The 15,797-nt window shown below is 41.4% G+C and overlaps 1 protein-coding gene across 1 annotated transcript in view; it reads right to left on the bottom strand.

The window, feature by feature from the left end:
* Window positions 1-8,443, bottom strand: part of LOC139810318 (uncharacterized) — a 55,003-nt gene extending 46,560 nt beyond the window's left edge. Inside the window, exons 1-2 of the mRNA XM_071773740.1 lie at window positions 6,661-8,443; window positions 6,195-6,467 (exon numbers count right to left, since the gene is read on the bottom strand). Of these exons, the coding sequence (XP_071629841.1) occupies window positions 6,195-6,297 (103 nt within the window). The 5' untranslated portion in view covers window positions 6,298-6,467; window positions 6,661-8,443. The remainder of the gene's footprint in view (window positions 1-6,194; window positions 6,468-6,660) is intronic.
* Between the last annotated feature and the right edge of the window lie 7,354 nt (window positions 8,444-15,797).

Raw genomic sequence — 15,797 nt, 5'->3', positions numbered from 1 at the left:
GGCCGAGCACTGAACCTTGAGGCACTCCAGATGAAGTAAATAGCCAATTAGAAAAATTGCCTTCATCATCAACAACTGCTTGAGACCGGCCGGTTAAATAAGAGAAAATCCAGTTTATAACAGCATAAGAGAAACCAATCTCTTTTAATTTGATGAGTAATTGCAGATGAGGAACCGTGTCAAACGCCTTGCTAAAATCGAAGAGAATCATTATGGTAATGAGTCCATCATCAATCGCCAACTTAAGGGGATGCTGGAGCTGTCTCTTTTACCGGCATTTTTTGTCGGCACGTAGCGTCGTATTAATTTGACAGAATTAAAAATCCTTCTCCAGAATTGCAGTACATACATTAATGATTCGGTGGAACTCTGATTTTATATAGAAAACGAGAAAAAATTACGTACAGATTTCCTTATCCTACTTTTATCCCAATATGGCGTCTCGAGTTGCGGCGAGCTGTCAGCTCGTCACAAGATGTATTTCATATAAGAGATATACCATTGGTACGAACGCGAAAACAAGTTTCCCCGAATTGCACAACAAGAAAAACATCGATAAATCCTCCAAATCAAGATTGGAAGCGTAATATAAAAGTATAATGTCGACGTGCATCGTGCGTATGTGTGCGTGCAATGTAGCGTGCTATCCTTGTCTATATCTTTGTCTATACAAGGACAGATATAGTTCGCCGGTCTTCTTTACCGACGCCGATCGAGTTCGGCTATGGCTCCAGCATCCCCTTAATGTCGTTACAGACACGCAGTAGCGCAGATTGAGTATTAAAGCCCTGGCGATATGCAGACTGTCTAGGATTCAGAATATCATATTTATCTAAATAGTCAACTATTTGTGAAGCAACAATTCTCTCAAAAAGTTTGGACAGTTCTGGTAGATTTGCAATTGGTCGTGAGTCTGACGGGGAAAGAGGTGTACGAATTTTCAAAAGAGGACGAATGTACGCTCTCTTCCATTCAGACGGAAACAAAGAAGCATTTAACGATCGATTAAGTAAGGAGGTAATCCACGACGAAAAAGTAGGCCACGCAATGCGCAAGACAAAAAGCGGAATACCATCCGAGCCAGAAGCGTAAGAGTGTAAAGGTCGTGCAGTGATGAGCTCAGAAATTGAGCTAGGCAGGATGGAGGAGAACGTGAATTCTGGACAATTTGAGGGACTAGTGACTGAAGCAATAGCGAATATAAAGTCAGAATGTAGGCATGGAGGTTGAGCATTAGATACAGAGGCGTAATATACATTAAGCTGATCTGAAGTGAAAAAATGTAGCGGAGATGTGAATGTCGATTTCGCAAGTCCCAATCGAGCCAGTTCTCTCCATAACTTAGCTGGATCGGTGATGTTAATAAGTGAATTGTAGTGAAATTCACTCTTCGCACGCTTGAGATCAGCATTGAGCTCATTACGGAAGTGTCTATAAGTGGCATAGCCTAAAAGACTGCTAGAACGTTTAGCTTGTTTATATAGCCGATCATGAGCACGCAGCCGAGCAATCAATTCCGCCGTAAGCCACCGCACAGGGGGCCTCTTAATTCTAAGTACACGAACAGGGGCAAAGGTGTCAAGTACCTTTAACATGGCATCCGACAGGACCCCACAGAATCCATCAACATCGTCAGAAAATTTATCCAGTTCGATCCTTACAGCGTCGGCAATAGATTCGAGATACTCAGAGAACACAGAACCATCAAAGCCACTGTAACTCCGCCGAGTAATGGTTCGCTCAGATATAAAATTAGAATTTAGAGACATTGACAACTCTAACAGATCATGACCCGCAATGAAAGGACTTAGAGATTTGGTAAATGATAGAACTTTGTCAACATCATCCACAACCAGGACATCAAGGCAAGAGTCCGAGAACGCAGTATGATATGTAGGTTCGGAGTTAACAATATGTAAAGATAAGCCAGACATGAGTTCAGACGTAAGTAATTCGCTTCAAAATTAGTCGATGACAGATTGCAATTTAAATCACCGCCAATGATTATGTTTTTGCAAAGATGTGAGAAACGAGTGAGTGACTCAACAAAGTCAGACAAGAGGTGACCTTTGGGTCTTCTATAGATGGACGCGAATAGTACTGATTCACCGTCTGGAGTACGTATTTCAATAAAAAGATATTCAGGTACATCAACATAAACATTACTGGAGGTAGCTAGAATTTTGACTTTTAACGATTTATGTACATAGCATGCCACCCCACCGCCCATCCGTTCCGATCTGTCATGACGAATCAAAAAGTAGTCTAGCGCCACAAGCTTATCAGAGACGCTCGCATTAAGCCACGTTTCAGAAACAGAGATGATATGATAAGAGCCGGTATTAAAATGTAGCCTAATGAACTCAATATGTCCCCGAAGGGAATTAGCATTGAACTGAGCTATACGAAACGATGTAGAATGTCGTATTGATCTCTGCACACCAACGGACGACGAAGAACATACAGGCCGAACTTGTCAGACGAGCTTAGCGAGATCAGAGTCAGTATATTGATAAAGATGACAGGTTCGCCATCAGAGCGTCGAGCGCATATCAGGCCATTCTTCACCCAGACATATTTAAACGCATTCTCCTTAGCGAAGCGCTTAGCTCGCTGTAACAAGTCGTAAGTGCACTTTGGAAGCAGCTCATTCACATAAATATTGCGATTAGAACTACCTCCGCATACATCTGCCTGTGTGAGCGCACCCTTTTCACGCTTTTTTACAATGATCGTGTCACGAACAGCACTCGAGGTCACAGCAACAATCATTGAACTCGATAGTGTAGTACTCGCAGAATGATCCTGAGCAGTCGTCGGCAGTGCTCTTTTTAACACTCTCACGTCAAGAACATGACACGACAAGTCGGGCACATTTAGCGCTGTCAAAATGTTTCCGGCGAGTTTGGAAGGAGTGATCGATAACGTCGAAGGCAGACCAGAGACAATCAACTCGTTGCCGCTATGAGTGCCCCGAGAACCATAGGCTGACTGAGCAGACTTCAAGTCACTGACTTCGCGAACCAGATTAGCATTATCCAGCTCCAATTGAGCAATGCGCTGACTATTTTGAGCCACTGTATCAGCAAGACGATTTAGTGACTAAGTTTGTCACTGATTTCCTTATTAGTGCGTTGCTGACTGTCAATAAACGCAGTCAGCTTCGCATCCGACTTGTCCATCCGCTCAATCAGCCCACGCAAAAGCTCATTCGTTGAGTCATTCGTCGAGTCGCGCGCGGCACCGCCAAAGCATCCCGCATGATAGGATGCGCATGCGCGCCAGAGTGCGCGGCACCGACAGCAACAGACGCGGTGTCATCCAAAACGGTAGGAGAAAACGTACGGCGTTCATCTCTTATGATCGACATACTCGACAGCTGAGACTTGCAACAGTCACCTGCAGCTTTCATAATTAAGGTTGTATGACCCGTAAGATCTCTGCCAAAAGTTTAAGAAACGTAACATAAAGCTAATTAACATATTTAAGAAGATATTCTTTACTGGAAAGTAATATTTATATTAATATTTTATTAAAATAACAGTTGCCTATCAGCCTATGTTTTTAAGAGCTATAGAGACATTTTTATGCATATTTTCTCGTATGCAAACTTTCACTTTTAATGATTTTTAGAAAGACTGTACCTGACTTGCAACTGACACAAACGAAAATCTGAAAGTGTGAAAATCTTTAAAAAGTAACAAAACATAGTAATTACTGTTTAAAAATACTAATGAAATTATATTACGTTATTTATTTACGTCATTTATTAATAAATTAAAAACAATAGCTCTCATAAAAAAGTATTTTGATGGCGACAACGTCGCATTTTCTGTAAGTTGGTAGCATTGATCTCACTCGACATCAGCTGCGTGAACGCGAAGTGTGTGCTCTGAGCACGTGTAATATACAGACGCAACGTTTGAGGTTAGTTTTCGCTTGCGCTACGAAAATGCCAAAAGTAAAACGTTACATGTGCCATGGAATTGTTACAATCATCTGGTGTGGTTTCGACTCGTGTCTTCAAATTACGTTTCCCAGTATTTGTCTGTGCTAACCGTTGATTGTACACTTTTTCAGTGACAATTTTTTCTTTCCACATGTAACGTTTTACTTTCGGCATTTTCGTAGCGCAAGCGAAAACTAACTTCAAACGATGCGTCTGTATATTACACGTGCTCAGAGCACACTTTCGATACACAGGAGGCTCTATTGGAAAAAGTAACGGACCTCTGTAGTATTTGTTATCCTTTACGGAGAGTGACGGAGAGAGAAGTTTTAATGTGACGTCATAGTGCGCTGTTGCCGGATCTTTGTACTTACGAGTTCAGTGAGACCAAGCGAGACTGTTCTCTGTTTGGTTTTTATTCAATATTTCAGAAAATATTCTCGAAGTCATAATTTTTTTGGTTCTAATTTGTTTGTAAGATGTTTATTAATATTTCTGCAAAGTTTTAAAAGGATGCCATATTTTCTTCGATATTAATTTCTCAAATGAAGATGAAAAAACAGTGAAACTTGATGAATTCCCATAAGAGCCCATGTTAAATTCAAATTGTTATAACTTTTGAACGGGCCTCGCAAACTTGTTCAAACTTGACACAATGCTTTATTATTATAATACTCATCACCTGACAAAGTTTGAAGAATTTGGCATTTTTTCTTCTAAGGGGTCATACAACCTTAAGTACGATTTGACACAACCCGGATGAAACTCCCTCGCGCATACACTACAGGAGACGGATTGGCCAGCGATTGTCTTGGTACACCTGATGCACACTCGCTCGCGCTGCATGAGTATCTCAGAATGTAACTATAAGCTAGTTACAAGAGCGCAAGGTTCGCAACAGTTCGCAACAGTGTCACTCGACGCAATATCACCAGAAAGTCACCACTAGTGTCGAACTGCAACCAATCAGGCAAGGCCGCTCACGCAGATCACCGCAGGCACCACTCAGTTAAGGTGGAAGCACATAAAATTGCAGGAGCCATGAGCACGAATGCAGAAGCCATATGCGCATGCGCTATGGTATTTGTAGAGCTCTACAGATACCACAGCGCATGCGCATATGGCTTCTGCGTTTTGCTCATGGCTCCTGCAATTTTATGTGCTTCCACCTTTAGTAAGCTGCATGCATACATTCAACCAGAGGAAAGTAAAGCACAGGAAGAGCAGATCGACAACGCATGCGCAGACGGAGTCGACGTATTTTACGGGCAACTCCGAGAATTTCACGATGATTCCAAGAACAAGGTTAGGATGAGAAATGAAGCTTGTCACGAAAATACTCGGAATCAGGTGGCAATCTCCAAGAAAGCGAATAAGGCGCGTGACAAGCAGACAAAAGACTTGCTTAAATCTGCAACAAAAAGGCCCGGAGGCAACTTACGGCAGAAACAGGTCAACTCAAAGCAAGAGCCGGAATACAGCGTGACACAACCGCTACTTACGAGAGAGATTGATTGATTGATTGATATATTTATATGCCCGAGCATAAGCTAAAGGGCAAGAACAGTAAACAAACTACAAAAAATATAAGCATTACTTCCGCATACATCACTAAGTGAGTAACATAATGATACTTAAAATTAACTTAAAAAAAAACTAAAAATAAAACTAAAACTAAAACTTGAGAGAGAGAGAGAGAGAGAGAGAGAGAGAGAGAGAGAGAGAGAGAGAGAGAGAGAGAGAGAGAGAGAGAGAGAGAGAGAGAGAGAGAGAGAGAAGAGAGAGAGAGAGAGAGAGAGAGAGAGAGAAGAGAGAGAGAGAGAGAGAGAGAGAGAGAGAGAGAGAGAGAGAGAGAGAGAGAGAGAGAGAGAGAAGAGAGACCCGCGTTACTTTTGACTCCGCTCTACCCTACTCTATTGCAAATTGTAATATACTGATGTCGGACGATAGACTTTTCGCATCACTGCTGCATAGAATATACAACGGTGAAGTATGATATCGATAGCCTTTGTTAGCTAGAACGAAATATATTTTGTGTTGCGTTTCCTCCGTCGCGCATTATGCATACCATACATGTATCCGTAATATGTTACACATAATACACGACATATGGTGATTTTTACCGTGGCGAGACGCTCTAGAGACATTACAAACACTCCGCCAAGATTCAGGCTGACAGCTTTGCTGCCGCTTTGCAAAAGAAACAGTATCAATCTCTGTACATACATGTAAAGGTGCTACATACCACCAAACGTTGTATCTACGAAGTAATGTACTAGACAACGAATCGATATAATCGAAGTAGCAGTAACGTTCAGCATACGAGTATGCGTTTTATTGATACACATTTTCAAGGTCAACAGTCTTTCTTACGCAGTAGAATATACGTTGTCATTGTGATCCGTAACTTTTGTCCAGCATAATTGGCTAAAAACAAGTATATAAAAATGATAGATACAATCACGGGATGTACCAAACATTGCTCAACATCGCCTTCAAACGACGCAGTCACAGACATCTAAAATGCAATGTTCCAATCAATGTTTCATGTATTCTTATAGTGAATCAATTTAAATACAAATAAAGTTACAAAAATGTCTTTCAATTCAAATATTGTGCAAGATTGTAAAAATTTTTAATTAAAATTTCTTATAAAATTTTATATTGTAGACTGTGTCACAATGCACAAAAATGACGCGAGAAAAACTTACCTCATAAAGATTGAGACTTAAACAAAGCACACCAACCATTATTAAACAGAAATGCGATCCCTGAAAGCTGGACAATAAAAATGCGGAGAACCTTCGAACAAAACCAATCATTGCATTTTACACGTTTTATTAAAATATTATTAGATAAATACTGGCTTGATAGTTTTACGATAAATATCTACAGCATAAATTATTTCTTTATAAATTTTATAATCTCATCCTTCAGGCTAACATTTTCCTGCATATTATCATCATTGCTTTCTCGATGCAATAACTGCAAATAGTTTCTTATTATAAGCTGCAATTATAAAGTTCGTCTACAAGGAAAAAGATTTGCTAATAAAGCATATTTGGTGGCCATAGTCAAATCATCTCTCAAAATCACACAGATACATATAGAAAAGAAAAAGTCTTGATAAAAATACTAAATTGCCAAAATTACAACATGCATTTTCACGATCTGCAAATTATTTCATTAATAAACTGGAATACACAACTAATCAAGAAACCAAAAAACAACGATAACTAAAGCTAAACAAATTTTGATCGTTCATAAGGCCATAAGCCAATCGAGAGCAGAAGAATACGATTGAAACTAAAATGCCGATTGACGCATGCCAGATAGCATCACTTAGCGAGAAACGACACGAATAAACATGCGACACGTCTGAATAAAATGCAAAGAAGACAAAGAGGATTTGCACATTTCCTTTTAAAATGTCCATAAAATTTTCTTTCTTTAACATTAATTCTAAATTGCTTAATTACCCAGTAAGCAAAAAACGTTAAGAAATATTTCAACTACATTGCATTAATGTTAAAACGTTGCTGTATAATGTATAGTTAAAATGTTTCTTGATGTTTCTTGCTTACTGGGTACATACCATCTTAATATTACACCATGAGATCGAACCACTTGTAACATAGTGTTCTTATTCAGAAAGAAAAGGGCAATTAAGCGACCGATCGATTTGACGCCGCGGGAAACTTAACCGATGTTTACTTCCCACAGAAAAACATTTGCATGACACTTTTTACTCGAAGTCTCGCCCGCAAAAGCAGTTGTCCTTTCTCATCGATCGTGGCAGTTTTATATACTTTATTCCAACGTGTACACTTGCGCGGTACCTTCCCTCTTTAAGAGTAACGTTGATTCTTCGGTCTTACTGTAGGTTGTATACTGATGTAAAAATAATCTAAATCGTCTACAATTATCGCCAATAAAGTACTAAGCACTGCAAAATGCAGGTCTTAGAACACGCTACACTTGCAAAAGTGAATGAATTTGAGTGAAAGAATTTGCCTCCGTATTATATATGAATATGAGTCATTAAAATACTTTTTTGACAACAAGTGTATATACATCGATTATTAGGACTTGAAAACTGTAAATTTGTGAGTCGATTATCCAAACAGTGCAATGGATGGAAGTGCGGACACTTACAATTAGTAAGATGTACGGTATGTATTATTTCGTGTAAGTTTTGTGTTTTGTGTTACTCGTTTTAATGTAAAAATGCTTCAAGTTTTTTTTAATTCAAATTAACATTATGTAAAAATACAAAATATTTCATAATTGTTAAGCATAATCGAGTCAATATATAAATCCAAATACTTCTCTATGTACCTAGGTATACTTACGTTACAGAAACAGCGCGCGTTATGATTTCAAAAATAAGAAACATTATATATTCTTTATAATTTTATCCAAAAAAGTTGCAGTACATAATAGAATAAATTTACTTTTAAACTTATATGAAAATAACAATCACTATTGGATATAATCGCATCACTGTTGCGTGGAATACACAACGGTGAAATAAGATATCGATGTCTTCGTTAGCTAGAAGAAAATATCTCTTATATGTCGTAAATCACAAATAAATATTCACAAAATATTATACGTAATATACAATATAAACTTTTACCTTAGCAAAAAATTCTAAGGATAATATAAATATTCCGCCTAGCTGTAAGTTGATAGTTTTGCTACCTCTTTGCAAGAGAAACAATATTAGTTTTTGTACGCGTAATGGTGCCATGTACCACCGAATATTGTAACTGTGTGAATTAAAAACTGTATAAGAGCAATGCATCAAAATAATTAGATAATAGAAATACATTTGTAGCATATATTATCTCTTACGCTGTGGAAAATACGTGGTTATAGTGATCTGTAATTTCTTGCCCGGTATAATTGACTAGAAAGAAGTATATACAGATTATAACTACAATTAAAAGGTGTATTATAAATTGTTCGAAATCATCTCCAAGTGTCTTAGTAATCTGAAATATAATGCGATCGTCATGTGTGTATACATATCGCAATATAATATAGAAAAATTTACATTTCGGAACACATTGAAAAGTTTACATAATACAAAAAGTTACAAAAAATTCCTTCCTACGTATAGATCTTTAGAAATTGTATAAAATCTCGGTAATTTTGATATCGTAAAATATGACACTGTTCACACCAAAATACGTCTAATAATAATGCGAGAACTCACTCCATAAAGATTGAGGCTCAAACAAATCACACCAACTGTTATTAAAAAAAGTGCGATCCTTTAAAATTATTAAACAGGACCTCAGAGAACCTTTAAAAAACATAAAATATTATTATTTATAGATATTATATTGCTATTAGTAGATAAATATACTAACTTGATAGCTTTACGATGAATATCTACCGCCAGAATTATTTCTTTATACATTATAATCTCGTTCTTTAAGCTAACCTTTTTCACTATATTTGTCATCAATGCTTTCTCGATGCGGTAACTGTAAATAATTTTCTTATAATTATATGGTATACATATAATCTTATTGGATGAAGAAAAATAATTTGCTAGTGTAACATACTTTTTGTCATTTTGTTATTTTTGTTACTTGGAAAGGAAAAAACTTCTTAAAAAATTAATTTGTTTGTAAAAGTACTTTTTCTAATCTATAAAACATTTCATCAACAAATTAAATAACATTAATTCCTGTTCTACCATCAAAAAGCTATTATTACAATAATGAGATGCGTTATTTGTTAAAAATAAGAATATAATGTTTCACGAAATTTTTTCTGATAGACACAATTTTCAATTTTGTTAATAAAAAAGATTTTGCACAAACGTCAAACAATTTATTATCTTAAGGAAAAGTTTATTCGTATTTATATAACATATACGTATGGTAACAAAAGTGACTTCAATACGATAGCAATATTATTTTCATGTGTGTGCTAAATGAGAATAATTTTTAACAAATTTTTTGCAATTACGCAACTGTTACATTTATTCACATTTATTTTTTTTACCTGGCGATTCTAAACATGCCACAGGCATGTTTAAGGTAGCCTAAGAGCATTAGGTCTGCTGCTACCATTGCAGTCCCTCCGATTATCATGACTGCATACATGTGTGCATACATGATTAGTACATATTCTTCTTGGTTAACATAGTACACAGGCATTAGGTTTTGTATTAGGTGATACATTTGAGATTTATTTATGACGACAGCACCAGGAATGACCGGTAAAATTACGATAGAAGTAACAGCAGCTACATTGCCGCAGTAAAACACTAAGAATGTTTAAAAAATTAATTATATTTTTTATATTTTAAAATATGATATTTGCACTTATTTAGAATAAGTAAAAATAATTAAATAAATTTATTTAATTACAATTGTAATCTACTCTTCTTTTGCAATATGTATTAAATGTTACGTCCAGCCCCGGGATTAGGATAAGAAAATCTGGGAAGCAAAAGAAAGGCCAACCAGAGGGGTCGGGGTAAGGAAGGACGCAACTAGACGCTTAAGAATATCGCTCGCAGGTACACGCTCTGAGGCGCGTGGCGCGAGCCGAATGCAGTTTCGATGGCTCAAGAAGGGTCAACGTCCGTAGAGACGGTAGGACGCCTTCCGTAAGCGATGCGATCGTCGGTCCTTTTTCGAGTCAGGAAATTCAATCCCTTTAACTCAGGATCGGACCTCGTGCGATTTCGAGAGGTGGAAGAGTAGGGTTAGAGATTTTTAAGTTATAAATCTCAATGCAGTTTGAAATTAACATTTAACATAAGCTAAACATTTTATTACAATAAAATATTCTATTACAATAATATAATAATAATTAGGCAGATAAACTGAATACATTTATAAGTGTGAATGTCGGATATGTGTGTAACGTGTGTGGATTTTTCTCGGGTGGTACATAAGTGCGGAGGAGATCGGGCAGGATTTTTAAGGGAAAACCTATGTGGAAATGGCCATATTATCCTGCCCGCTATTATCACAATTATTTAAGGAATAAAGTTACATAAATTTAGCTAAGTGTAAGAGTGCGTGTGGTGTGTGTTAAACTAAAATTACAAAACGAAATATATGGAGATGTTTGCGGGGTGAGACAAGAATTTATGAATGGAAAAATAGGGATACCGCCATTGAAATAAAATTAAACTAATTGTAGGGGTGCGGTGTATGTATTAAAACAAATAATTAGTCAAGAGTAATTATCTCGGAAACGCGCTACTTCTTCGAGATCGAGAGTCGAAGCGGTCGAGGAAGTCGGGGACGGACTTCGGGAAGAAGAGGGGGAATCGGGAGGTTCTAGCAAGGGGGCGGGATCGGGGTTGACGGGGACCACGCGAAACGGGGCCACGAGACAATCAGGGCGAGAATGTGCGACAAAAGAATGAGAAGGTAGGACAACAGGTCGAGAAGGTGCGACAACGGGACGATTCTCCTGTGACGAACGGAGTTCTTCCGTAAAAGCTGGTGAAGGCGGTGGAATGGAGAGTCGCGGAGGACCTGCATCAGCTGATTCCTGAGGGAAGTCAAGCTCCTTTCGCGCCCGCTTGTTCCGACGATTCTTTATATGTCTCGCGGCGGTTCGCAACCTCTTGGTGGTAGGACTACCCGAATCCACTACAAATTAGTGGATTGTTAATGCTTAAGCCCACTAATTGCGGGGAAGTCAGCTCGGGTTTTGGAGATTAGAGAGATAAAACAATACCTCGAGTCTACCGATGAGTCAGGTAGCTCGAAACAATAGATTATTCCGAATCTGCCGATGGATCGACTAATCCGTGAATAGTAGAAGAGATTATTCCGAATCTGCCGATGAATCGACTAATCCGTGAATAATAGAAGAAACTATATTCCGAATCTGCCGATGAATCGACTAATCCGTGAATAGTAGAAGAGATTATTCCGAATCTGCCGATGAATCGACTAATCCGCGAATAATAGAAGAGACTATATTCCGAATTTGCCGATGAATCGACTAATCCGTGAATAATAGTAGGGACCATTCCGAATCTGCCGATGAATCTACTAATCCGTGAATAATAGAAGAGACTATATTCCGAATCTGCCAATGAATCGACTAATCCGTGAATAGTATGTAACGATGCGCCCCTTACGGCAAGGCATCGTCCCCGGCTACCACCCGCCGGGAGCCGCCCGACCGATCCCCGTCGGGCGAGGACAGGGCGCGGTGCGCCCACATTAATTTTTAAGCATTTGAAACGCCACCGTGTGCGCGGGAAATCCGCCGCACCGGTGCCTTCCCGCACGACGCTGACGAGCGCCGAAGCGAGCCGATCCCCGCCGAAGCGAGCACGCGGGATCGCGCCGCTCCCCCCCACCGCGCCGTCGCCTGACGATCGGCCTCCCTCTTGCCAAGCTCACCGCGCCGAGCGGTATAAAAAGCCGGCGCGCTCGACGAAGAGACACTTCGTCTCTACCACGGCTCTCCGCTATTCCTGACGAAGCTACCTTCCGAATCCTAGGGCGACACGCACAACGAGGTCCAGAGTTCTGGTTCTCGACTGAGGGTTCTCAGAGTGTTTCCGAGCTCCCTGACACTTACCCCGACGGCCACGGCACCGTGGGGTCGAGCGTGCTCGGCCTCGCAGCGAGGGTTCTCACGACCGTGACCCCGGGATCCCGCCATCCTCCGGTGCAATATACCGCGCTTCGTTATGTATTAATTCCGTTCATCTATCATATACCGCGTTTTCAGTATTTCGGCACACCGGCACTACCGATAAATCGTATATAATATCTGTAACCGCGTTCCATATGTAATATACCGCGTTCTGTTATTGTCTTATACCTCTATACCGCGACGAACTCCGTTTGCATGTAATATACCGCGCTGCGTCATTTTCCCGTAATATACGGCAACGAACTCCGTTCGTATGTAATATACCGCGCTTCGTTGTGTATTACTCCCCTGCGACGAACCCCGTTCGTATGTAATATACCGCGCTTTGTTATGTATTAATTCCCTGCGACGAACTCCGTTCGTATATAATATACCGCGTTTCGTCATTGTCTTACCGTTATACCGCGACGAGTGCACCGGCACTACCGACCACTGTGATCTACCGCGCCCCGTTATTCGTTGTGTGTAACACCGAATCTCGAGTTGAATAAAGTGCACGTTACTGGTACATTGCAAATTGATTATTGTCTCTGGGCCTTTCATCGAACTCCCGATCCCGTAAACTAGTCCGCGTTCGATAAAGTCAGGCCGTTACAAAGTAGAAGAGATTATTCCGAATCTGCCGATGAATCGACTAATCCGTGAATAATAGTAGAGACCATTCCAAATCTGCCGATGAATCAACTAATCCGTGAATAATAGAAGAGATTATTCCGAATCTGCCGACGAATCGACTAATCCGTGAATAATAGTAGAGACCATTCCGAATCTGCCGATGAATCGACTAATCCGTGAATAATAGAAGAGATTATTCCGAATCTGCCGACGAATCGACTAATCCGTGAATAATAGTGAAGAAGATTACTCCGAATCTAGCGATACTTCGGCCAATTCAGAGTAGTAGAGAAATAAAGGGGGGCTAGGGGATTTGAGGGACATGGACCTGAGAGACTTCCCAAACACAAGAAAATAAGGGTAATAGAAAGGAGTGTATATGCGACTTACTACTTGGCGCTGATCAAGTTGAAGTAAAAATGAGAAGTAGCTGAAGTATTCTGGGTTGTCTGATGATTCCCGGCTCCTTGGTGTGCACTCGTAACTTTAGCGCGCACAACTTGATACTTTACAACTTAAGCGATAGAAAACTGTTGAGGTTGACTGAAGCTTAAGTTCCTCGAAAGGCTGAAGTCCAAGAAGAAGAGAGCGAGTGCCGCAATGTCAGGATTTATATAGGAAAATGTAAAGAATGTGCTCGGGGGGTATCAATCGTTCCCCGGATTCGCGATTGGCCTGTATTAGTGTGGTTCAAAGGACCAAAGGGGCAATCCCCTCACAAATGCAAGCGAAATAAGATGCAAGAAAAACGGGATAAATCAAGCGAAGCGACTCACCGTATCGCAGCCCGGCGCCCTCCTGGGATGGTCTCTCGGCCGTTCTCGTCTGTCCTCTCAGGTGGCGAATCCTCCTCGATAGCAGGCGGGAGGCGTGCAGGCAGACAAGGTAGCGGGCAAGCAAGCAAGCGAGCAGCAAACAACACAAAACGGGCAAGCAGGCACACGCCGTTATAACGAATTCTTCGAGCACTTGACTGTGGCTGATACTCCGTCTTAACTTGTCGGCGATTCTTACGGGAGTAACCGCGTGCTCCGGAACTCTCTCGGCTCGCGCTCCTGGAAGTACGGCGCGAACGAGTACTATTGTCCCAATAATTGGGCCTGCCGAGCGGGCAGCACGAGTCGGGTGAGTCGCGCGAGTATTGACACCTGTCGCGGTCCGCCAACGTTTCGCGCGAGTCTCAAACCGACGATAACTTTACGATTATGAGCTTACTGACTAATATACAACGAGTATCAACGCAATTCAAACATATCAAACATTACACAGGTGCGACTAACTACTATCTTACAATTATGTACACTATTTACATGTGAGCGCCAACCATGCCGCCCACCAAAATACAACGTTTTGTATTTTTTTACTCGGCATCGGTCGCCCGGGGTGGCGTGCCCATGGGCAAAAGGCACAGCTTCACCAGGGACGCTGAATCGAGCCGCTCGCCCCCGCACCGTGGCGACTTGGATTGCGCGGTGGACTTGTTCAATAACGAGTTCGGTTGACCGACGTTTAGTAGGCAATAGAGCAGGGTGCTTGGTCTCGAATGGCCACCCCGATTCCGCGAGCCGGCCGCCCACCCTGGGAACGCCCGCAGGATCAACACAGCAAGCAACCTGAGTGATCGCAGTGCAACGTAAGTGGCCTGTCCACGAGATCGAGGTAATGGTGCGCGCGCAAGCGATGCTCGTTTGATCTCCGAGTGAGGTCCGGCTGTTTGGCGACACCCGAATGACGATACGCCAAGACGGCGGTAGTTTATGACCTCCGAATGAGGTTCGCCTTAACGGCGAAGCATACGAACAGGCATACATATGCCTTAAATAAAGAAACTCCTCGAGCTCGGCGGGGGGTTATTGAAAACGGACCCGCGAAATCCACGCCGCTAATTGAGAACGGTTTGACCGCGCCAACCTTTTCGACCGGTAGATCTGCCAGGGGGGGTTGGAGTGTGCGAGGATTCGCTCGGAAGCACCCGTAACAATCGGAGAGGACCCGTCGTATCGCGCGATGGGCTCCGAGTATCCAGTATTGCTGGACGAGCAGATACTGGAGCGTGCGTCTACCGGGGTGCCATTGGGCGCGGTGCACCCGTTCGATAATGATCTCGGTGAGTCGGTGGGCCTTCGGTAGCAGCACGGGGTGTTTGGCTTCGAAAACTCAGTCCCGAGTGGCTGAGTCTGCCGCCCACCCTGAGAAGTCCCGTTGGGTCTAGAAGCGGAGCGAGTTGCTGAGCGGCTCGGGGAGCCTCTTTTCGTTCCTTAGTCGATCGATTTCCTCGCCTAAGGACTCCAGCTGAACCAATTTTGCCACCGCCAATAGCGCCGAATGCGCTTCGAGTTGATCCACGGCCAAGGTCGCGGGTACCGGCTTGGCCCTGGATCGAATCGTAAACCGTATGATATACGCGATTACGCTACGAATTTTATTTAACGACAAATCCGCTTATTTGTAACGAGATTTGAACGAGTGGATTTGCAAAATCCGCGAAAGGCGAAGGGTCGGACACAAATGGATGCGCGACAACGAAGCGATCCGAATGATTGCGCTAATGGGTTTGTCAAGCAAATCGAGATAATGG

Source organism: Temnothorax longispinosus, chromosome 3 (assembly GCF_030848805.1).
Source record: "Temnothorax longispinosus isolate EJ_2023e chromosome 3, Tlon_JGU_v1, whole genome shotgun sequence".
NCBI lineage: Eukaryota > Metazoa > Arthropoda > Insecta > Hymenoptera > Formicidae > Temnothorax > Temnothorax longispinosus.
Note: the sequence above shows the minus strand (reverse complement) of the source record. Positions and strands in the feature narration are given on the sequence as shown.